Source organism: Sturnira hondurensis, unplaced genomic scaffold (assembly GCF_014824575.4).
Source record: "Sturnira hondurensis isolate 20B ecotype Veracruz unplaced genomic scaffold, ASM1482457v3 Scaffold0006505, whole genome shotgun sequence".
Taxonomy (NCBI): Eukaryota; Metazoa; Chordata; class Mammalia; order Chiroptera; family Phyllostomidae; genus Sturnira; species Sturnira hondurensis.
Genome location: NW_028079136.1, coordinates 8,053,693 through 8,078,274, shown reverse-complemented (window position 1 = coordinate 8,078,274; position 24,582 = coordinate 8,053,693). Strand labels below are relative to the sequence as shown.

The 24,582-nt window shown below is 40.8% G+C and overlaps 1 protein-coding gene across 5 annotated transcripts in view; it reads right to left on the bottom strand.

Moving 5' to 3' along the window:
• STK33 (serine/threonine kinase 33) overlaps nucleotides 1-24,582 on the bottom strand; it is a 139,934-nt gene that overhangs the window by 31,789 nt on the left and 83,563 nt on the right. For all 5 annotated transcript variants that reach the window (XM_037050137.1, XM_037050138.1, XM_037050139.1 and 2 more), the window contains 5 exons: nucleotides 24,302-24,406; nucleotides 18,789-18,927; nucleotides 14,667-14,755; nucleotides 12,807-12,891; nucleotides 4,291-4,366 (listed from right to left, as the gene is read on the bottom strand). In XM_037050137.1, coding sequence (XP_036906032.1) covers nucleotides 4,291-4,366; nucleotides 12,807-12,891; nucleotides 14,667-14,755; nucleotides 18,789-18,927; nucleotides 24,302-24,406 — 494 coding nt within the window. The remainder of the gene's footprint in view (nucleotides 1-4,290; nucleotides 4,367-12,806; nucleotides 12,892-14,666; nucleotides 14,756-18,788; nucleotides 18,928-24,301; nucleotides 24,407-24,582) is intronic.

Sequence of the window (24,582 nt, the reverse complement as noted above, 5' to 3'; positions counted from 1 at the left end):
ATAATGTATTTTATTGATTATGCTATTACAGATATCCCATTTCTCCCCCTTCATTCCCCTCCACCTGGCATAGCCCCTCCCACCCACATTCCCCCCATTTAGTTCATGTCCATGTGTCATAAGTTCTTTAGCTTCTACATTTCCCACACTACTCTTGCCCTCCCCCTGCCCATTTTCTCCCCACCATCTATGCTACTTATTCTCTGTACCATCGCCCTCTCTCCTCCTCTCACTCTCCTGTTGCTAACCCTGCATGTGATCTTCATTTCTATGGTTCTGTTCCTGTTGTAGTTGTTTGCTTAGTTTGCTTTTGTTTTAGGTGTGGTTGCTAATAACTGCGAGTTTGCTGTTCTTTCACTGTTCATATTTTTTATCTTCTTTTTCTTAGATTAGTCCCTTTAACATTTCATATAATAAGGGCTTAGATGATGAACTCCTTGAACTTGACCTTATCTGAGAAGCACTTTATCTGCCCTTCCATTCTCTAAATGAAAGCTTTGCTGGATAGAGCAATCTTGGATGTAGGTCTTTGGATTTCATGACTTGGAATACTTCTTTCCAGCCCCTTCTTGCCTGTAAGGTCTCTTTTGAGAAATCCACTGACAGTCTGATGGGAACTCCTTTGTAGGTGACTGTCCCCTTATCTCTTGCTGCTTCTAGGATTCTCTCCTGCATTTTAATCTTGGCTAATGTAATTATGATGTGCCTTGGTGTGTTCCTTCTTGGGTCCAACTTCCTTGGGACTCTTGAGCTTCCTGGATTCCCTAGAAGTCTATTTCCTTTGCCAGATTGGGGAAGTTCTCCTTTATTATTTGTTCAATAAGTTTTCCACTTGTTGCTCTTCCTCTTCCCCTTCTGGTACCCCTATAATTTGGATGTTGGAATGTTTAAAGATGCCCTGGAGGTTCCTAAGCCTCTTCTCATTTTTTTGAATTCTTGTTTCTTCATACTTTTCTGTTTGGTTGTTTCTTTCTTCCTTCTGGCCCACTCCATTGATTGGAGTCCCAGTTTTCTTTCCATCACTATTGGTTCCCTGTGCATTTCCCTTCATTTCACTTAGTTTAGCCTTCATTTTTTCATCTAATTTGCGACTAAAATCAACGAGTTCTGTGACCATCCTAATCACCAGTATTTTGAACTGTGCATCTGATAGGTTGGCTATCTCTTGGTTGCTTAAAAGTATTGGCTCTGGAGCTTTGATTTGTTCTTCTATTTGAGCCATAATTTTTTGGTCAGGTCGCACCTGTTACATAGTGAGGGGCGGAGCCTTAGGTGTTCACCAGGGCAGGGTAACCCAGTGGCTGGGTTGTGATGCTGTATGTGAGGGTAGGGTCAGAGAGAGAAAAATGGCGTTTGCTCCCCCCTCTCTCGGATTTCAGTCCCTTCTGCCCCTTCCCACAAGCAAATTGGGGCTTTCTGGTGCTGGTTCCTGGGCGGGTGAGCTTATGTACGTTCTAGGACCCTGTGGGTCTCTCCAACGAACTCTCCTGTAAGGCTGGGAGTCTTTCCCAGAACCTTTTCAACTGGTGCTTTTAGGCTTTATTTCCTGGCACTGGAGCCCTGGGTTGCACGATCTGTCTCACTGCCCAATTTTGCCTAGTTTATCTGCGTACAAATGTGTGACCACGGTCAGCCCCATGCCACCTGCACTCCCGGATCTGGCAGCCACCGCCTTTTCCTGCTGCAACCCCTCTCCACCAACCCCGTCCCTCTTACTGGTCTGGTTGAATGGTTGTCAGACTTCTATACAGTTCAATTTTCTGTCTGTGCTGGTTCTGTTTTTCTTTCTAAATCTTTGTTGTCCTTAATTTTGGTTGTGCGAGGAGGCATAGTATTTCCACTTATGCCTCCATCTTGGCCATAAGTTCTACTGATTTTTTAGCTATGCCTTTAAGTTCTTTAAAAATCTTTCCCACAAACATCTTTTAATAAGTCTACATTTAATAAAAATTTTGAATGAAAATGATGATGATGATTTTCTGAGGGGGAAAAAGGTGTTTTTGTCCTACTAGTTTATCAAACTAGGATGGATAATGTAGCTTTTTATTTACCAACAGGCCCTTCTTTGGTACAAGATGGGTATTTACCAAATTGCTCCTCAAACTCTCGTTTTAATACTTTTCCATTTCTCCAGCTCCTTCTGATCCTCCTTTCTCTGATCTTACCTGCCTCACCACTATTCACTTTTAAAATGCAACTTTTAAAAAGCCAGAAAAAAAGGTCTTATGGACAATGACTATCGACTGCAACAAGTATGGGCCAGCAAAAGACCAGCTCACCGCGTCTGTTAATAACCAGCGACGTGCACATTCGCTGGTTTCTCCACTGCTCCTGCGCTGCCCGACTAGCAGGCAACTATAGCTTAAGGGCTACGTTTTTAAAATTTCACTTTTTTTTCTGTCCTTTGCAATTTTACTTACACAAGAATGTATCTAATGGCTGGTCAATCAGCAGCATGTGAAATTTTATGACAGCAATTTTCTGCACATCCAGAAAAGCAAATCCAAGACATGAAAAATGCCTCTTAATGCTTTCCTATTATTTTCTGCTGCATTCACAGGAATCAAAATAGCAGAGGATATACCCATAAAGAGTATTTATGTTAATTTCACCTTGAGAAAGTATGTTAACATTGTCCAATTAAGTAGAAATAAATCAGAAGTTACCGATAAACAAGAAAATAACCCCCCCTGGAGGAGGTAATGTGTTTGTACCCTCAGTGAAGGAAATTACCCAAGATCACTGGGCTCAGGCAGATTAATGAACAGGCACCGATTAGCTAAGTAAGAGCCTACTGTAAAGGAAAAAAGATGTCGTTTGTGATGATGTGCAGTGATGCTCTGAAGCAGAAAAATTAAAATGGTATCATCAAGAAAGAGAAAAAATTAACATATTAATACGCTATCACTTTCCTTAACATCAAATTCAAAACTAAGAAGGCAGCAAACACATGAATTATGTAATATTAGGTTGCACATATATTTGATTTGTGTTGTCTAGAGAGACTTAAGAGTATAAAACACTATGTTAAAATGGTTATATTTTTAATTAAAGACTAAGGCTCAGAATTTTTACAATATGATTCTAACTAACACAAAAAAATGATCAAAACTGTGTGACTACATTTATACTTAATGTAATCTAAGCAGGCAATGCATGCTGACCACCTGAGTTACAGCTATAATCCAATCATCCAATTTCCACTGCCTGTGTATTCCACCCCACAAAACTACGAAAGTGTAACTATTGTGATGTCAATATTTAGGAATGGTCTGGAAGAGGAAGTACACAGTGAAATCTTCAGTATGGCCACATGACTAATGTTGCATCAACACAAAAATGTTCATATTCATCAAGAGGCAGAACAATGGTCCCTGACTTTTCAGAATGCCTCTTACAAAATTCACTTTAATTCAATTAACAAACAGATATTGAGCACTGACTACATGCCTACTATTGTACCAGATGCCAGGGATGCAAAGATGAGTAAGATGTCTGTCCCTCATGGAATTTAGAGCAAGAAAAATAGATACAATACACATAATACAATAATTAAGTACAGCATTATAATCGAGTTTTTAAAAGTGCTATGAGAACACAGAGAAGTGACAATTAATTCTACCAAATTTACACACATGCTAACCTTCCTGGTTAAATATTCTTATTATTTTGCTTTTCTTTCAATGTTACTATTTTGCATACATTTCTGCATGTTGCCTTAAATCCTCTGGGAAAGTATGCATAATGAACATAGTAACTCTGCTGAGGCCGAGTAGGAATTTGCAAAATACAAAGTGTTAATGTCTGACAGAAGTTAGCAGAGACGAAAGAACATTCCAGGCAGAAGGAACTGCATGACCAAGAGGCACGGGGCACAGGGACCCCGGGCTGAACCCCCGCCTGGCTAGTGTGCACTCATCACACCTGCCCATGCGCAGGGTAGCTCTAGTGCCAGTTCCTAGGACAGCCCCCTACCCGACGGGCTCTTAGTGGTCTCCTAAAAAAACACAAAGAAGCAAAGAAGCTTGATTTGTAGCAAAAGATCAGGGAAGTTTTAGGGCAGGTTTTTCACTACGTTCACTTCATACAGTGCATTGTTACAGATTAATAAAAAGTGAATTAAAAAATATGTAATGTAAGTACCTGACAACTAGTGAGAGAGCTTTCAGACTGAACTCCCAGCTTTTTCAGTCACTGTTTAAAAACTATATTGTTTACTTTTAACTGAAAATCTACATGATTGTGCTAGAAAACATGCATTGTAAACTGCGCATTCAGCGAGCTACTCACAAAATGTACATGATGACCCCTATGCTCCAGATGTCACACTGCTGGCTGTAGTCGTGGGCATTGATGACCTCAGGAGCTGCCAAACAACCAGAAATAAAATAGTATTAATAATACAGCCCTGGCGTAGCTCAGTGGATTGAGCGCAGGCCTGCGAACCAGAGGATCGCGATTCGATTTCCAGTCAGGGCACATGCCTGGGTTGCGGGCCAGTTCCCACCAGGGGATGCACGAGAGACAATAATACAGCCCTGGCTGGTGTAGCTCAGTGGATTGAGCGCGGGCCTGAGAACCACACGATTGCGGTTCAATTCCCAGTCAGGGCACGTGCCTGGGTTGCAGGCCAGTCCCCAGTAGGGGACTCACAAGAGGCAACCATACATTGATATTTCTCTCCTTCTCTTCCACTCTAAAGATAAATAAATAAAATCTTAATAATACAATGTATGACTTTTAAATGCTTAAACACAAAGCATGAAAAATGTGCTGATGTGCTGTAATCTATTCCCCCACAGGGAAAACCAGAACCGATGGCAGATGTTAAATGAATAATGTACAGGCCCTAACAACTGATGTCACTACATCCTCACTCCTGTCACTCAGCTTCCAAAAGAGCGACGGCACAAACTGTGTGACTGAATGCATGACTACTCTTCATTCCTCTGGAATTGTTAAGAAATGATATTGCAGGACTTCCAGCCAAGATGGAGGCCTAGGTGGAAACACTGTGCCTCCTCACACAACCAAGTTTAAAGACAACAAAGGTTTAGTAACAAAAACACAACCAAAACACAGAAAATTGAACTATACGGAAGTCCGACAACAACGAACCATTCAGCCAGACCGGTAAGAGGGGCGGAGCCAGAGACTGGAGGAGCGCGGTTGCGAAGGAAAACTCTGCCAGACTGATCCAGGTGCACAGGCGGCAGTTGGCAGATCCCAGGCATGGGGTTGCAATGGGCAGACCCAGTGAGGGCACAAGGTCACACATTCGCGCACGGATAAACCAAGCAAAGGAACGAGCTGTCAGACTGACCGCACAGGCCCCTGCAGCAGGAACTAGCAGAGTGAACTGCCACTGCCCCTCTCTGACCCCACCCCCACATACTGGGTCACAACCCAGTCACTGAGTTGCCCCGCCCTAGTGAACACCTAGGGCTCCGCCCCTCATACATAACAGGCACGAACAGACCAAAACATCATGGCTCAAGAACTCAAAGCCCCAGAGCCAAAAACTCTAAGTGACCAAGAAACAGCCTACCTCTCAGATGCATAGTTCAAAATATTGGTGATCTGGATGGTCACAGAACTGGTTGATTTTAGTCACAAATTAGATGAAAAAATGAAGGCTAAACTAAGTGAAATGAAGGGAAATGCACAGGGAACCAATAGTGATGGAAAGAAAACTGGGACTCCAATCAATGGAGTGGGCCAGAAGGAAGAAAGAAACAACCAAACAGAAAAGTATGAAGAAACAAGAATTCAAAAAAATGAGAAGAGGCTTAGGAACCTCCAGGGCATCTTTAAACATTCCAACATCCAAATTATAGGGGTACCAGAAGGGGAAGAGGAAGAGCAACAAGTGGAAAACTTATTGAACAAATAATAAAGGAGAACTTCCCCAATCTGGCAAAGGAAATAGACTTCTAGGGAATCCAGGAAGCTCAAGAGTCCCAAGGAAGTTGGACCCAAGAAGGAACACACCAAGGCACATCATAATTACATTAGCCAAGATTAAAATGCAGGAGAGAATCCTAGAAGCAGCAAGAGATAAGGGGACAGTCACCTACAAAGGAGTTCCCATCAGACTGTCAGTGGATTTCTCAAAAGAGACCTTACAGGCAAGAAGGGGCTGGAAAGAAGTATTCCAAGTCATGAAATCCAAAGACCTACATCCAAGATTGCTCTATCCAGCAAAGCTTTCATTTAGAGAATGGAAGGGCAGATAAAGTGCTTCTCAGATAAGGTCAAGTTCAAGGAGTTCATCATCTAAGCCCTTATTATATGAAATGTTAAAGGGACTAATCTAAGAAAAAGAAGATAAAAAATATGAACAGTGAAAGAACAGCAAACTCGCAGTTATTAACAACCACACTTAAAACAAAAGCAAACTAAGAGGACAGGAGCGGAACCATAGAAATGGAGATCACATGGAGGGTTAGCAAGAGGGGAGTGGGAGGAGGAGAAGGGGGAAGAAGGTACAGAGAATAAATAGCATAGATGGTAGGTAGAAAATAGATAGGGGAGGGCAAGAGTATTATGGGAAATATAGAATCTAAAGAACTTGAGACAATGTAGACATAAACTAAAGGGGGGGAATGGTGGGGAGGGGTGTGCAGGGTAGAAGGGAATGAAGGGGGAAATAGGACAACCATAATGGCATAATCAATAAAATATATTTTTTTTAAAAAAGAAAAAAAAGAAATGATATTGAAAAGATTGTGTAGTTACAGTAGAAGACAACATATCTCATTTCTTTTCCAAAAATAGAATTAAATACATGACTTAAGTGGTTATAATTTAAAGTAAGCCCAATATGCAGAAATCTGGATTCAGAGAAAAACTACGATTTATGGTTATAAATCGCTGTGGTAAGATAATAACATCATGGCACTGCCCTGACAGAACATGAATTATTTTCCATGCTTTCCAAATGAGGAAACTGACACAAAGAGCGAGCTCCCTGCGACGTAACTGGATCAGCCAATAGGCACAGTGCTCCCTCCCCTCCCACCCTGTGCAACGTGTTCACAACAGTGTTCCTTTAAACAAGCTTTTCAAAGTAGAACTATTTTTTTTTTAACTTTAAGGTAGCATATTTTTTAATGACTAGATTTTTTATAATGCTAGCTTTTAAGAAAGTCACATATATTTTGGAAATAAGTCTATTATATCTCTACAGCAAGGAATCAAATATCTTTAAGGAAAAAGGAAGAATAGAACAGTTGTAAATATAAAAATAAAATACATGCATAGATGTCATTAGAATTCTAACACTGACAAAGCACTTTTGTACAGACTATGGCACTTATGTAAGTGATGTCGAGGACCTTGTGAGATGAGTATGTAGGTATTTGACTCACTTTGCCAGTGAGGAGACTGAGGTTTAGATACGTTAAGTGACTTGCCCAAAGTTACAAAAGTGCTTTTATTTTTTAAAAATTTTATTTAATTACTTTTAGAGAGAGGTGAAGGAAGAAAGAAAGAGGGAGAGAAACATCCATGTGACAGAGAAACATCAATCAGTTGCATCTGGTCCACTCCCTGACTGAGGGCCAAACCCACAACCCAGGCATGTGCTCTGACAAGAAGCTAAACTGCTCACCTTTTTTTTTTTTAAGATTTTATTTATTTATTTATTTATTATTAGAGGAGAAGGGAAAGAGAGAGGGAGAGAAATATCAATGTATGGTTGCCTCTCATGTGTCCCCTGCTCTGGGAACTGGCCTGCAACCCAGGCATGTGCCCTGACTGAGAATCGAACCACAGTTATTTGGTTTGCAGGCCTGCGCTCAATCCACTGAGCTACACCAGCCAGTGATACACTGCCCACCTTTCACTTTGCTGGACAATGCTTCAGCCAACCAAGCCACATGGGTCAGGGCAAAAGTGATTTTATTTTAGAAAACAGTTTCAATCTCCTTCACCTACACACACAGACAGACACACACACACCTTTTATAACTACTAAAAGCAAATGGAATTTCATTTCCTCTTTGTATTGTTAAAGGAGCTAAAAAGCATAAAAAAGTTAAAAAGTAAATGGAAGAGAGAATGAATACTTCACTATAGAAAATTTACAAACTGAGTAATTCATCTCCAAGTCATTGAAAATTAACTGATCAATAGTGTCCTTTAAGCAGCTGCTTGTTTTCTTTAACTTTACTTACTCTTTAAATACGGAATCATTAAAGTTCAAGTTGCTCGCTGGCCACATGCCTATGACAAGGGCACATTCTGGGATTATATTCCATGAAGAATCTCTGTAGAGATGAGACATGAAGACACTGCAGGGGCCCAGGTCCCGTCCCTCACTCTTTAAGAGTCACCTTAATTATCAGAGGCATTTCTATTGCACTGCCATCCCAGCTCTCAGAGGGAGGCAGAGGCCGGGATAACCGTGCCAAGGAGCCATTTAGAAAGTCAGCAAAGCTCTGCAAACCATCTGTTCTCTCTTGTTCTCTCACTTGTTACCAGTGTAGACAACTAATAAGCAGGCATAAAACTCAGGGTGCTTGGCTATATCTTCCCCATATAACTACAGACCAGATGTCTTTTGCCAACAGAAGGATATGAACAGAATCTAAAGTAGCCTTTTCCCAAATAAGATAAAACAATTTTGAAACCTTATGCATCAAGCAGGCCAAAAAAATCCCCCAAAACAAAAATCAATGAACTCAGTAAAATCCTTGGAAGGAAGGAAGGAAGGAAGGAAGGAAGGAAGGAAGGAAGGAAGGAAGGAAGGGGAAGAAAGGGAGAAAGAAGGGAGAAAGAAGGGAGAAAGAAGGGAGAAAGAAGGAAAAGAAGGAGGGAAGGAGGGAATGAAAGGAGGAAGGAAAGAAGGAAGGAAAGAAGGGAGGAAGGAAGGGAAAGGAAGGAGGAAAGAACAAACTACTAATATATCTAAAATCATTACATGGAACAGAAGAAAACAGACAGAAAAATATGTACTGCATAATTCAATGTATATAAAGCCCCACACAAACGCTGCTGAGCTACGGAGCCAGAAATCACGCGTGGTTGCTGGGGTCTGTCTGCATGGGGACTGTCTGAGGGGGACAAAGAAACTGTCTGGAGAGACAGAGGTGTTCCGTATCTCCACTGGGGTGGTGACTATACAAGTACATGCCTTTCTCAAAACTTGTAGAATTTTACACTTGATATTTGTGCATTTTATTGTATGTCAGTTATATTTCAGTAAAGTAGGTTTTTAAAACAAATCTACCAGAAGTACAAAAAGAATTTCTCAAAGTCCCATCTTGATGAGAGAACTTTAAAGAATGTTCTCTCTCAGAAATCAAAAGCAGCAGCAAGAAAAATTAACAATATGGAAAGTTTACATCACAAAGGTATCACATTTAATTTTATAAACACAAACACAGAAAAATTTTCATGCTCAGCTAACCAGGAATATACACACTTCTAAACACCCAATGCAACATTTACGGAAACAAATCATGTGTTCAATCATAAAGAAAATTACTAAAAGCTGGTAATGCTTTTAAGTCACAATTGCCTACTAACATGAAGAAAACCAGACAGAAAAACCAAAGGCTAGGAACACTACACACATTCACGTGAATGGCAAATACATAACAACCTAGAAAATTCTGAAAGCACTTCTAAATACATCTTGAACTAAAGAGGAAGACTAAAACCAAAGTTACAGGCTATTAAGAAATAGTCCATGTAATTTGGACACTGTATAAAGCAAAAGAAATTGTAAAAGAATTACTCAGAGGAAAATACATAACCTCAAATGCATTTATTAGAAAATGAGAAGACTGAAAATAAACGTTTAGCCTAGAAAGTTAAAAAATAAACCAAAAGAAAGTAGAGAAAAGGAATTCAAAGATTAAAGCTGAAATTAATAAAAAAGCAAACTGCATAACATTGGAGTTGAGCCAGTTCTCTGAGATCCCAATAAACTGGCCCCACCACTAACAAATCTGATCAAGAAAAAGAAGATTAATATATTAAAAGAGCTAATGTTGAGCACCAAGTACCAGGCACTGTGCTAATCACTGTACATATATTTTCTCATTTAATTCTCACGTCAACCTGGTAAGACAAGAGTATTACCATCCTAAATGTGTCCTCTCCCCTTCCCCGTTTATTTTTCTCCCTTCGCACTTCTCTCTAATATACCAGATATTTTACTTCTTCATCTTGTTTGGTATTTTCACCAACATGATGTTTTGTTCACTATTATAGTCCCAATATCTGGCCCAGTGTCTGACACAAAGACCCTCAAAAGTATTTTGATAAATGAGTGACATAATCCCTGTTCTATGACGTAGAAACTGTGACAAAAGCAGCTGTTTGCCTGGGGCTCAGCAGACAGTGAGGACAGAGCTGAAATCCGGTTAGCCAGGCAGTGTCAGAGGCCGTAGCACTGACATAACGTCAATCTGCCTTCTTAAAAAATGTTAGGGATCAGTGGGAGGATAGAACCACAAATATGCAAGGAAATTTGAAAATTTTAAGTGACTATATTTGCATATTTATGTCAATAAAATGTAAAATTGCAATGTAATAAATAGTTTTCTTAAAAAAGTATAAAAAGGATTCAAAAAGATGTGGAAAACTTGAATAACCTAGAATAAATTGAAAATGCAATAGAAACTGTATTCCCCAAAGAGTACCAGGACCAAAATATTTTAAGGGGAAATTTCATCAAACTAATGAATAAATAATTTCTACTTCTTAAATGGTTCATGAGCATATAAAGAGTGAAAATGTTTTATTTTTTAAATGAGGCCAGGATAACCCCAACAGCAAAAAAGACAATGGAATACTACTCAGTCATAAAAAATGAAGAAAATTTTACCCTTTGCAACAGCATGGATGGACCTGGAGAACACTACGCTAAGTGAAATAAACCAGTCAGAGAAAGACAAGAACCATATGACTTCACTTGTATGTGGAATATAGTGAACAAACTGAACTAACAAGCAAAACAGAGACAGACTCATAGATAGAGAGCAGGAGACAAGCTCTGAGTGGGGGAGAGTTGGGGTGGAGGAATGGAGCAAAAGAGAATAAGGACGCATGGTCACGGACAAGTGCGTTGATTGCAGATGGGGAGAGTGTAGGTGGAGGTAGAATACGGTATAAGGGGGATAAAGGGTAATGGAAAAAATACAATAAAAATTATCAAAATACACCAAATAAATAAATAAAATAAATGAGGCTAGCATAACACTAACATCACAATAGACGAGGGCAGCACCAAACAAAGCAAGCTACACCCATTGCTCCTCAATAAAGTGGTGACAAACTGAACACAGCAGTATATTAAACCAAGTGCAAGGATGGTTCAACATTTTAAAAAGCCATTAATGTCATTACTTCATTAATAAATTTAAAATACATGATTATCTCAATAGGTACAGACTTGAACAGATACATCATCAGAGCAGACATAAATAACTAATAAGTACAGGAAAAGATGCTCAACAGCACTGGTCACTAGGGTCATGCAAATTAAAACCACACTGCGATACTACTTCATACCCACTAGAATGGCTGCAGTTTAAAAAAGCAATATCAAGTATCAGCCAGGATGTGAAGAAACTGAAACCCTCATACATTACTAGTAGAAAAGTTAAATGTTACAGCCACTTTGGAAAATCGTTTGGCAGTTGCTTAAAGATTTAAACATAAATAATATATGAGCCAGTAATTTCACTCCTAGGTAGCTACACAAAGAAAATAAAACCATATAAATTGTCCTGGCTGGTGTGGCTCATTGGATGGAGCACTGGCCTGTAGACTGATAGGTCGCCAGTTTGATTCACAGTCGGGGCACATGCCTGGGTTGCAGGCCAGGTCGCCGCACTGGGAGCATGCAAGAGGCAACTGATCTATGCTTCTCTAGCACATGTTTCTTGCCCTCTCTTTCTCCCTTCTTTCCCCTCTCTCTAAAAAAATAAATAGAATATTAAAAAAAAAAATAAAACCATATGGCCATATAAAAACTTGCACATGAATGTTCACAACACCATTATTCATAACAGCCCAAACTGGAAATAGTCCCCACATTCATCAGCTAATGAGTAGACAAAATACAGCACATCCATGCGGTGGCCCACTGTGTAGCAACACAAAGGTGCGGACTGTGGACACACTCTACAACAGGGATACACCTCAAAAACATGACACCGAGGGAAAGAAACCAGACATAATAGGCTACATATTGTGCAGCTCCATTTCCGGGGAATGTTCAGAAAACGCAAATCTACACAGACAAGCAGATTAGTGGTTACCTGGGACTGGGATGGGCATGAGGCTAAGTACAAACAGGCATGAGGCAACCTTGGGGGGTAGGAGTTTTCTAAAACTGGGCTGTGGTGAGGGTATGGGAAATCACTGAATGGCACATCTTTTATGGCATTGAAATTATAGTTTAGTAAAGCTGCTAAAATCACATTTAGAAAAATGGGAAATTGTTCTTTTACAAATTAGTATTCTTCATGAAAAACTATTTGATGACAATGAAATTGAATCAAGAATGAAAGAAGGAAAAGACATTATTTTAGCATGAATTAATAAAAACAATAATTAAGCTTGGGGTGTGATTCCTTAAGAGAAATAAACAACTTTAAGAAGAGCCCGGAAAAACAATAAACACTACAATTTTTGAATGAGAAAAACGCTAAAACAACTGAAATTATTTGACCTTAAAAGAAAAAGTAGCTTGCTCAGGGCCACGAAGTCCTGATGGCAAAAGCAAATTGCTTACATCGCTTGCTCTACATTTTAATACCAAATAAATCACTCCAGGCCCACTAACTTACCCATATACATGGGAGTCCCACAGGTGGTCTGCATCATGGCCTCACTGCCACCTTGCTTCTTCACTGCTAAGCCAAAATCAGTCACCTGCAGGAAGAAACTCAGTCACCTGATGTCCTGCCCCAGCGTTCCCTCATTCTGAAGGCAGGATTTCATCATTGCATTTAACTCAAGGAACTGGGAGGATGGAGGGACTTTACTTGTATTACAAATAAGGACCTTGCTTTTCCTCCCCACCGGCCCCTTGTGGCGGTGGGGAGGAAAAGAAGAAGAAACTTGGTAAAGAGAAGCTTGGCTTCTAGAAATCTTGAGAAAATGCCCAGGACATTGATTGCTCGTTCCTTCTAATTAAATTCACCAGTTCAACATGGGAAGCAGCATCTTGTGAGAAGGCATTTCATTTTTTTCAAGTAAAAGTTATTTTTAAGAAGTTCTTTCACTGTAAAAGACATTCTGGCCTTACTATGTTTATTATATACTTTTCTGACACCCAAGCTATGTTCAGTTTAAAGCACTGTTGTAAGTGCAAATCACTGTCCTTTTCAGCACTCAGAGAAACTCCCCCTTTTTGTAATTATTTTAAAAACACTATCGCTGGTGAACACTATCTTTTCTTTATTATTCCCTTTGTTTTCTGGAGTGCACTAGTTAAAACAATGACTACACTAAAAACTCCCAGAAGCAACAGGAAAAACACAGTGTGACTGCAAACACACTGAGTCCTCCTGCTGCGGCTGTGGCTACAGCTGTGGCTACAGTCTCTCTGCTCAGTTCTAAACTTTGGTCATTAAACATTCAGTTGTTAAATATTCAGTATGTGCCCTTGGTCTTGTCTCCCAAGTTGGAACAGCCTTGGGCTGAAAGCAGAAAAACAGGCACATTTATTGATCACACAACCAAAGACAGGCTGTCAATCCATAGACACTGAATGCAAAGTTCCTTATGGAGTAAGAAAAAGTTCCTGTCAGCATGTGGTATCATTCTTCTTGTAACCAGATTAATCCATTTCCCCAGGAGTTTTCACAATTTTCCCACTTGAAGTTCCAGGACACTGTCTTTCTCCACAGAAAATCTATATGGGTATCAAATAAACAAAAGGTCTCACGATCCAATTCTGTTCTTTGGAGAGAATGTATTCCTTCATTCACCAAATATTAACTGAGCACATACTATGTTTCAGGCATTACTCCAAGTACAAACAGTGAATGAGACAGACATGAATCTTGCCTACACGGAGTTTACAATGGAAATGTTCAAGAACATCCACTCAGGTGAAACAACCATGCCGTTAAGCCGACTTGTATCATGGGGATTTACCAGCCACGGCAGAGCGAGCTACCCACAGACACATTATTCCTAAGTTAACGCATTCGTTTGTTTCGAGAGCAGGCACTAGTAAAGTGCTAAGTAATAAATAATGTATCTTATCATTTATTTGACATTAAGGAACACTTAATTTGAATAAAATCTTTAAGAATAAATACTTGGCACATTAATTTTGCTTAGGATATAAATATTAATACCCAGGAAAATTTTCAGTGAGAAATACAGACTTTGGCATTTAGTATCAAAGGCATAATTTTGAAATTAATTAGAATTCAGAGCATCTGTTTGCTTGCTATTAATTAATGATTTAGAACTATCCAAATGAATATGTACTTAAAAAAATTCAACTTCACCACTTAACTTGCAAAATTATTGTCAGTTACAACCTCTTGTGAGTTTTTTATTGTTTTAGCACAAGTCACTTATTTTCTGGCTGCTCAAAGCTTCTACAACATATCTAAAAAGAGGATGTACTTTGCTCCTTTGCTATCAAACTGTTTATGGGCGAATATTTACCACCATTTTTAATATCTTACCTTTATGTTTAAGTTCATTTCATTGTGATCATCAATAAAGCTGCTTTTAACCATTATGTTTTCCAGTTTTAGATCTCTATGTACTATATCTACCGAGAAAATAAACAACAAAGCAAATGGGATGAATAATGGAAAAATAATTAGAGGGGACACAAATACAACAAATAAATATATTTGACAAATTAACGTCCACCACTGAAACACTTGAGGCATGCCAAGCATAACTCTGCTCTGTTCCATTTCCTTCTGAAATTCAGATCCCTTTCTCCACATTTCTAACCTTAAGGAACCAGTTCTCCTTGACTCCCTTGTCTCTCCCCAGTTCCCTTGCTTCCCGACCTGGCTGCTGCTCCTCCTGACGAATGGCCTGAGTGTGGTTGAGGATCCTGTCCAAGGCCAGGGTTCCCAGGAGGAGGGAGACAACTGTAAGTTTGCAGCTTGTATCAGCTACAAGCCCAGTGACGTTTCTTATATCTGTACAACTTCAAGATAGAGAATCACTTCTTCCCTTCTTTGCATATGTTATTGCTGATAGAAACATTTAACATGCTGCAATTTGGCTAAATGTATACAAACTACACTTATTTCAGTATATTTTTCTGTAACATCACCACAGTACTACTCTTCATGTGTTAAAATAAAAAACAAACAAAAAAACCCTTGAGACACAAAATCTCCAGGAGCATATGTTAGACCGCAGGTAGGGTTTTTATGCACAATCATGTACTAAACACTTCCTTTGCAAATAACTGATTTGGTTCTTATCCATAGCAATCATTTCTCTAGGCTTAAAAGGTTATATTCTAAAATGGCTGGAAAAATGTAGTTGAATAGGCCCTGGGTTGGCAGTTATACCTAACCAGGGATAGTTCCCTTACACAGTGCCCTGCCTATATTTGGGGGATTTTATTGTTTCTATTGCTCCACTTATCTCTTCTTACATAAACACCACATAATGTTCATTAATGTATCTTTACCATATGTTTTGATTCTCGGCAGGACAAGTGTCCCTGCCGCCTCCATTACTCTCCTTTTTCATTGGTTTCTTTGCTATTCTAACCAATTTCAGAATAATCTTATCAAATTCCATGAAAAATCCTGGTAAGATTTTTGTTTTGAATCACAATAAATTTAAACCTTAATGGGGGAAAACTGACTTTAGCATAACATTAAGCCTTGGGCTTCCTGCCCTTGCAGAGGCTGTCGCCATCTGCCTGGAAAGCCCTGTCTGCCATCCGAATCAGTGTCCTCCACTCCCGCCCGCCTGCTCTGTGAACTCTCCTCTGCCTTGCCTCATTGGATGGAGCTCTTACATGCCTATGCTCCACTTTACCTGTCTCTCTACTAGAGGAATTATCATGTTGAACTATAATTTGTTTCTATCCTCAGTCCCCCACCAGCCTGAATTTCCTGAGCGGGAGGGGCCTTGTCTGTGAATTTTTGCTCTTCCAGGGCTGACTGCAATGCAGTGGGTGTTCAGGGGGTGCCTGCTGAAGGAACCCCTGGGTTCCAGATCCCGCTCTGCCTCACCTACCCATGTCGCTTCACCTCTCTAGAACAAGGTTTTTTCTCATCTATAAAATGAAACATTTCTAAAATCATAGGTAGGCCAACTAAGCTTGAAAAAAAAGGAGGGAAGCATGAGGAAAAGCAGAACTCCAAAGAACACTAAACCAATTAGAATAATAGAATAACTTTTAAATGTGGACTGTGAAGTAGTGAAGCTGTTCTCCATGGTACTATAATGGTGGATACATGCCATTATACATTGGTCAAAACCCACAGAACGTACAGAATGATCCCAATGTCAAGTATGGAGTTTGGGTGGGAAGGATGTATCAGTGTAGCTTCATCAATGACAAAAATGTCCCACTGTGTTGGGGGGTGTTGTTAATGGGGGAGGCTGTGCATGTACTGGCAGGGGTACAGGGATCCCCATTTTTCAAAAGTTCACTTTACACCACTTTGCTTTTATTAGGAAAAAAAACCTACATTAGTACCTGATTTTGCTAACTGAAAGAAATCCCAAAAGGATTTTTGCTTTTACGAAAAAATGCGAAAAACAAAAATCGAGTTCAACATTTGTTTTCAGTGAGCCTTTATAGAGGCAGCCCACACCCAGAGCAGCGTGCAGTGTGAGTGGCACCACCTAGCTCCTTTCCTGGGAACTACATGCAGCATCTCGGCATCTAGCTGCCATAGCTTTGAACTGTGTGAGCATCTGTGCTTTATCTCGATTTATTTTGGGTATTCATTAGCAAGATGTGTCTTAAGGTATCAGAAAAGCCTAAGAGAGCTCACGAGTACTGTAAAACTAGACATAATTAAGCACTGTGATTGTAGTGATTGAAATAAAGATTATGCATGCACTGAATTTGCCTGTATCCATCATTTGCACTATTTACACACAGAGATAAACAATCTTGAAAGCTGACAAAGTTACTATTGGTTCTGCTAGTTGCTAAGTGGTGTCTTTCTAGCTGATATCCAGTAATGGATAAAATGGGAAGCCCACTGCCTGAGCAGACTGAGGGCTGTACAAAACATGGCGTTTATTTATCACGTCTTTCCTGTTTTTACTATGTTAGTGTTATTTGGTATTGGATATTTGGTAGGTTATTTGGGGGTCTGGGAACACTGGAAAACTTTTCCACATAAATGAATGGTGATTTTTTGCTTTATGCCATTTCAGTTTATAAAAGGTATCATAGGAAAGTTCTACTTTCAGAGTGGGGCAATTTGTATGAGAAATCTGGGTAACTTCTGGTGAGTTTTGCCGTGAGCCTAAAACAGCTCTAAAAAACTAAACAAAAAACATTCTGAAAGCCCTGATTGGTGTGACTTGGTCGGGCATTGTTCCACAAAGCAAAAGGTTGCAGATTCGATTCCCTGTCAGGGCACATGTCTGGGTTGCAGGTTCAGTCTCTGGATTGGGAGAGAGGCAACTGATCAATGTTTCTCTCTCACATCGATATTTCTCTCCCTTTCTTCCTCCCTAAAAATAAATACATAAAATATTTTGAAAAAGACAAAAAGCTGTACTTGAACAATAATTAAATTTAAAAAAGAAATAATGAAAATAGTATTTTGAAAATACTTCAAGAATATATATTTTTAAAATTATTAATAAGGTCTGTCCAGAAAAAGTCCAGCCATTGTTAATACAATGAGAATGGTTTGCGTGACACTGATGTAACCTGGCAGCCAAGGAGAGTGGACTGCAATAAGCATGCGTGAACAATGACGACTTCGTTGTACTAGTCAGTGGGGGCAGTAGACACTGTTGAGTGAGCATGTGCACTGTGTGGCCATCGCATTCAAAATGACTGAGCAAGTAGAGGAAGGAATCTGCATTAAATTTTATGCGAAACTTAAACATTCCTCCACAAAAACTATTTGGATGATTCAGAAGGTCACAGATACGGGCAACTGGTGATTGGCAGCTCCATCACAATAATGTGCCCACTCATCATGTCTCATGCAGAGTTTTTTTGTGAAACGTCAAATCACCCAGGTGACTCCACCCTCCTACAGCCCAGATTGGGCACTCTGAGACTTCCGGCTTTCCCCCAAACTAAAATCACCTTTGAAAGGGACAAGATTTCAGACTGTTGGTGAGATTCAGGAAAATACGACAGGGCAGCTGATGGAGATCGAAAGAACTATGTGAGGTCCCAAGGGGCCTGCTTTGCAGGGGACTGAGGCATCATTGTCCTGTGTGCAATGTCTCTTGTATCCTCTTCAATAAACGTCTCTATTTTTCATATTATATGGCTGTATACTTTCTGGACAGACCTTGTATATAAATGTTTTTAAAAATATCACTTACTGATTTGCCTTTTGATTTGATAATAATAGCTGCTTTTCAAATGGTTGAATAGAAATATTTGAACTTCATCCTTGCCCATGGACAATGTATTTGTATACCTGCTTTGCTTCTAATTAAAATAAGTTATAAAGGAAAATGTATTTTTTTAAAAGGTAAAACTTTAGAATGTTTAAATAAAATCTTCCATACTGACTGGCACTCTTTCTGTGACTGTGAACCCTGAACACAATTACCCTGAACAAAAGTGGGGTCTACATTCATGCAGCTGATGACCTGGAGGATGCTCCCCTTACCGTTGTTGTGAAGATACGCTATGGCCGATGCCAGGCTCTGAATGATCCACCTCGTCTCGTTCTCTGAGAAATGCCCTTTCTTATTCAGGATTTCTTTGAGTTCTCCGTCCTCACAAAGCTCCATCACAAGGTACATTTTCTGACATTACATATTTTAAAAGAGAGAGAAAGAGAGAACAAACTATATAGCTGGGGATCTTAAACATGTTATATATTACATATGGAGTAAAAATATGTTCACAACCTCCACACCAATCTACTAACTGAAAAATATTTATCATCTGTCATGTATGAGATTCCATGCAGGATACCAGAGGGACATGGAAGGATAAGACCCAGTCTGTACAACTGCAATATCAGGTGACAAGCTTTAACAGAGGAGGGGAGATCCTAATGCCATGAGATTACAGAGGAGGGAAGTGTCAGCCTGAAGAATGACCACTGAGGAGGTGACGTCACAGGCAGGTCTGCATGGCTGAATGGCAATACAGGCAGAGAGAACGTGGACAAGAATAGGCAGAATATGTGGTACTCGCAAAGACCACAAAACTCGGAATGGCACTGGCTGTTAAAAGAATGACGGACATCTCAGTGTTAACTGTGCAGCAGGCAGTTAGGCAGGAGCAAAGTATGCAAAGTTGGACAGGCCAGGTATGCACGGAAGGTCACAGGAGCAGAAAGCCTCAGGTGCCTAGCAAGGGCCAGTTGTATGGTGGGACCCCAACCCCAGGGTGACCTTTCCTCCCCTAGCACATCACTGGGCATGCAGTTTAGACCCCTTGACCTTCATATCACTAGCCACTCGGTTTGGAGCCTCCCCTCCTCTCTCCTCCCCTGGCATGCCATTGGTCACGTGGCAAACCCCGTCAGAGAAGGAATGAGGGGCAGGGAACAGCCCTTTACAACTCCCACCCAAACCTCTGCACGAATACTCCCTCAGCCTTAAGCCCTCAGAGCAATGAGGCTCTGACTGTGTAAAATAATTTTAGGAACAAAGCCTTAGGTCTGCTGACCACAGAGTCAGAGTTCTGGTCAAACGAGTAACATTTAGGCCTCAGCTGTGTTTCACCTCCAGGCCCAGAAAAGCAGCAAAACCAGAGGAGTGACGCCATGGCTGACACCAGGACCCACTGCAACAACTAACGGGCCCTGCCCTGTCACGGTCCAATCATTCCTTTGAGACCCTCCTTTGAAACTTCCCCTAAGACCGCCCCCTCTGCCCTCAGAGAGGGGATACAACCCTCTGGGGGGTGCAGAGAGTGCTCTCGCTCTCTCTGGAGCACTCCTTCCCCTTCCCGCCTCCTTCTTCCCCTCTCTCCTAAGCTCCAAGGGCCCGTCCCTTTACCTCTGTAACTCGTTTCCCACACAGCCCAGTGGGCGCAGCTTTTCTACTTCTGTGACTTTCTAAATACACTTTCTGTAATCATTTGAATCTTGGTGTTGAGTTCTTGGTTGGCCAAAACTCAAGTACCAAGGTGCTGAACTGAGGTCTGGTCACATTCTGGTGCCACTTTGCCACTGACAGGAGCACTGGGAGTTTAGTTTGGAGAGAGGAGGCTGGCAGTGAGGGGGGGAGGCCAGGAAGAACAGGCTGGTGGAAGGCTGAGGAGAGTATTGGGTCCCACACAAAGGAGTCTGGACATTTTCCCCATAAGCGGTAGGAGCTACGGAAGATTTTTTAAGCTGGTGTCTGAAATAGGAAAGGTATATGCCATTATCAATTTTGCATTTCTAAATGATCACTCTAACAGTAAAGTGGAGCAGGGCTCAGCAAGTGTTTTCTGCAAAGGCCAGACAATAAATACTTTAAGGTTTGCAGGCCATACAGTTGCTTTTATAACTACTCAACTCTGGTGTTAGAGCATAAAAGCAAATCATAAACAATACAATGAAACTTTATTTATGGACTTTGTAATTTTAGTTTCATATAGTTTTCATGTCATGAAAACTTACTCTTTCAAATTTCTTTCAGTCATTTAAAAACATTAAAAAAAAACTTACCTCACGGGCCCTACAAAGATAGGCAGCATGCCAGACCTGGTAGCATGCTGCGTGTGCCGACCTGTGTGTGTGTTGGGGGGGGTGGTAAGAGGCACGGAAGGGAGACAAGCAGGGGGAGAAGAAAAAAGTGTGCAAGGCACCTAGGAGAAAGAACAGTGGGACTTCGGGACCACCTGGCTGTAAGGGCTGGGAGCCACGGACGAAGCGCCTGCCCCATGTCTGCCGTCTCTGCAGATGAGACTGGGACTGCTCAAGGCCTGACAATTGTCAAGTTGCCTACTGAGTCAGAATGGTTCATGGTCACCCGAAACGCAGGTCTTTTTTCACACCTGTTGCAATTCAGTCACCAAACACCCTCTCCATCGCCATTCTACTCTGTGCTGCTAGATTTTTGTCGTTTTTGAAATCTGGGGGTCTGATTTGATTCTAGAATCTCTGTGAATGTAATTTCTGTGTTCAGTCAGCAAGCATGAGAACAGGAAGAGAAGATTAACTTTTTCTTTTTATAGTCAAAATTCTGATTCACTAAGCCTCAGAATGCCTTAGAATTTCAAGAATAACTATTCTACAAAGCCTAACACAAATACGCTTTTGAACAAGGCCACATTTCTTCTACCGACAGCACAGCAGAGAACACCGGTACGTGAAAGGGTGGAAGGAACAGTTGCGTTAGCTGTGCTCACAACATGCACTGATGTCCATTTTAAGTATGTACAGTGATAAAAGTTACCCCAATAAGAGGTTTTCAAAAGGCTTTTTAAAAAGATTTTATTTATTTATCTTTAGAGGGGAAGGGAAAGAGAGAAGGAGAGAAATATCAATGTATGGTTGCCTCTCATGAGTCCCCTGCTGGGAACTGGCCTGCAACCTAGGCATGTGCCCTGACTGGGAATCGAACTGCGATCGTGTGGTTCGCAGGCCCACGCTCAGTCCACTGAGCTACACCAGCCAGGGCTCGAAAAGCTTTTTATAATTATTGAAATCATCATGTAACTGTGAAGAACATTTGGACTCACAAGATACTGGAACACAGTCAAGTCGGATGACCAGTGCTAATACCGTGGCTTGACCAATCGGGCAGCGACTTCCAGTAATTCTAAAGCTGGCTTCAGTGGAAGGTCTAGGGCCTTTGTGTGAGTTGGGAAGTCGGGGGAGGCAGATCTGACCTACATGAATCAAGGGCACGTAATACATAAAACGACAGTCACAGATAATGGTTTCCTTTGTCTTCAAACTATTCTAGATTTGGACCTTCATTTGTACCCAGTATGGAGTAGCAGAGACTACACTTACTTTCTCTCCTGAAACAACTCGAGAAATGGACAAAATATACAAAACAACAATTATCAGACATTAGACGTCAGGCAACAGAGGGCAGTGTTCCTGAGATGGGAAACCCACAAGGCAAGCCCACGATTATCCTACCTTGCTGTCTGGAAGAAGCTTCCAGGCCACAGAGCAGGGAGTGGTAATCCAAGGAGAGAGCCCAGGGGTCTCCATGAACTGAGAAAATGGAGCTGGGAATCCAGGAAGGCGGAGACCACTGCAGGGCACAGGCAGAGCACCAAAGAGGAGAAAGCTCCACAGACTCGCAGAGCATCACCCTCAGGTCTTCAGCAGAGTACCTACCACTCGGCACGTGTATGAAGAAACTGCCAGAGGCTGGGAAAAGACCATGCAGAAGGAACCAAGGGAACGATGACTGGAGCTTACACATGGTTAGAAAGAGTCTATGTTCCCATGAGCTGGAGCGGAAAATCTCACAATTCTGGGGCATCGGGAGAGTCCTCTGAATGGTCTTTCTTCGTCAGTTGAAAAAAATGAGCCCAAGACTGAAGACTGCCCTGCCGTCACCTAACAAAGCTCCACGGAAGCTTCAAAAGTATCGGACACAGTAATTTAACTGTGTCCTGCAATAAAGCTAACATACAGTTATAAAAACATAAAAATACCCAACATCCAATAAAAAAATTAACAGACATATAGAGACACAGGAAAATATAACCTGTGATGAAGGGGAAGAAAATTAATCAATAAAACTGAACTAGAAATTACACAAATGATAGAATTAGTAGAAAAGGACATTAAAAGTTATCATGACTATATTTAAGAGGAGGAAATACTGACCCAAATTGAATTTCCATTGGAAAAGATAAACACACATACAATGCTACAGAAAAAGAGATGACTGAATCGGAAAACGTCACAAGAGAAACTATGCTAAATGAAAGGACAGAAAAAAGATGTAAAAAAATCAACAGGGCATCAGTAAGCTGTGGGTGATACTAAGCAATCTAACATGTGTACTTAGAGTCCCCAAAATGGGAGAGGACAAAACAATATTTAAAGATATAATGGACAGAAATTTCCTGAATTTGATGAAAATCATAAACTCACAGATCCGAGAGGCTCCATGATCCCCAAGCACAAGAAACATGAAGAAAACCATGCCAAGGCACAACCTAATCGGACAGGTTGCCTAAAACTGATGATCAAAGAGCAAAATCATTCTGAGAATATTGGAGGATAAAGAAATCACAACTGTAAGACTGAGAGCAGAGAATACTTTCGGCACCATTGCCTACTGCTCCCATGAAGGGTAACTGTGGTCTTTCTTCGTTATTAAGCACTCCCAGTGAATCAAGCGTAATGCATAACCCAAACTGACTAGTACCGCCTTAGAGACTGACAGGGGAAACAACAGCTAACATTTAAGGAGACAGATACCTTATATCCATTTTTCCATTTAATCACTCAACAATTAAATGAGGTCAATACTATTATTAAATCCATTTTACAGATGAGGAAACTGAGGTATAGAGAGGAGGAGTAACTTGTCATGGTCTCATAACTAATAATGGAGCTGGAATTCAAGTGCATGGGCAACCTGGCCCCAGAGTCCACATGTCTAATCACTATTTGCCTCCAGGCGGAGTAACACCAGAGCCCACAGGCATTGACAGTCTGGACGCAGAATGGCATCTCCCCAGCCTTCAGAACAATTCTAAATAAAAATGACGTGCATTCAAAGAAAATAACATTACCATCTAGGGGGAGAATGAAGATTTAACACATTGACAAGACACAGATGACAAAGTTTTTTCTACGTAGTGCCAAATATACCCATGCTGACCTCATTAGAAAGCTAACCTTGTAAAATTATGACAATATTCCAAGAGACTACAATGCAGAAACCAAGGACCAAAGCGAAAGTAAAGCCATCTCTAAGGAGGCTCTAATCCCTGCTGGGTTGTGTATGAAGTTGTTTCCGTTTTAAACATTTGTTTTCAACATGCCACCCCAAACTGTCACTAAAGCCATCAATCTAATCATCAGACACCTAATTAAACAATCAATAATAAAAGTCCTCCAGAACGCTCTCATCAATCTTCACTGACAAACTCACGCCAAGGACAGGAGCACCGTGCCCCAAAGGGACCACTGCAGAAGGAAATGGCGTTCACTCTGTAATGATAACGACGTTCAGACTGCAGCGCCCGCTGGGGCATTACCTTGGGCGTCTCGAACACTTGCTCCAGATGTATGATGTGCTCGTGCTTCACGATTTTCAGGATGTTCACCTCCCGCTCGAGTAACTTCACAGCAGAGCTGCCGGCCTTAAATAACGAGGAAGCACAGACTTCGTACACGAATGTCACTACCACACACCAAGAAATTGAGTTATTCTTATATTTTTCTACACTTTCTCAAAAAGTGTCTTGTTCAAAAGATACATGCAACTTGTTTCCATAATAAAATTAAGTTATGCCCCTCCTCTCCTTTCTCTAATTTT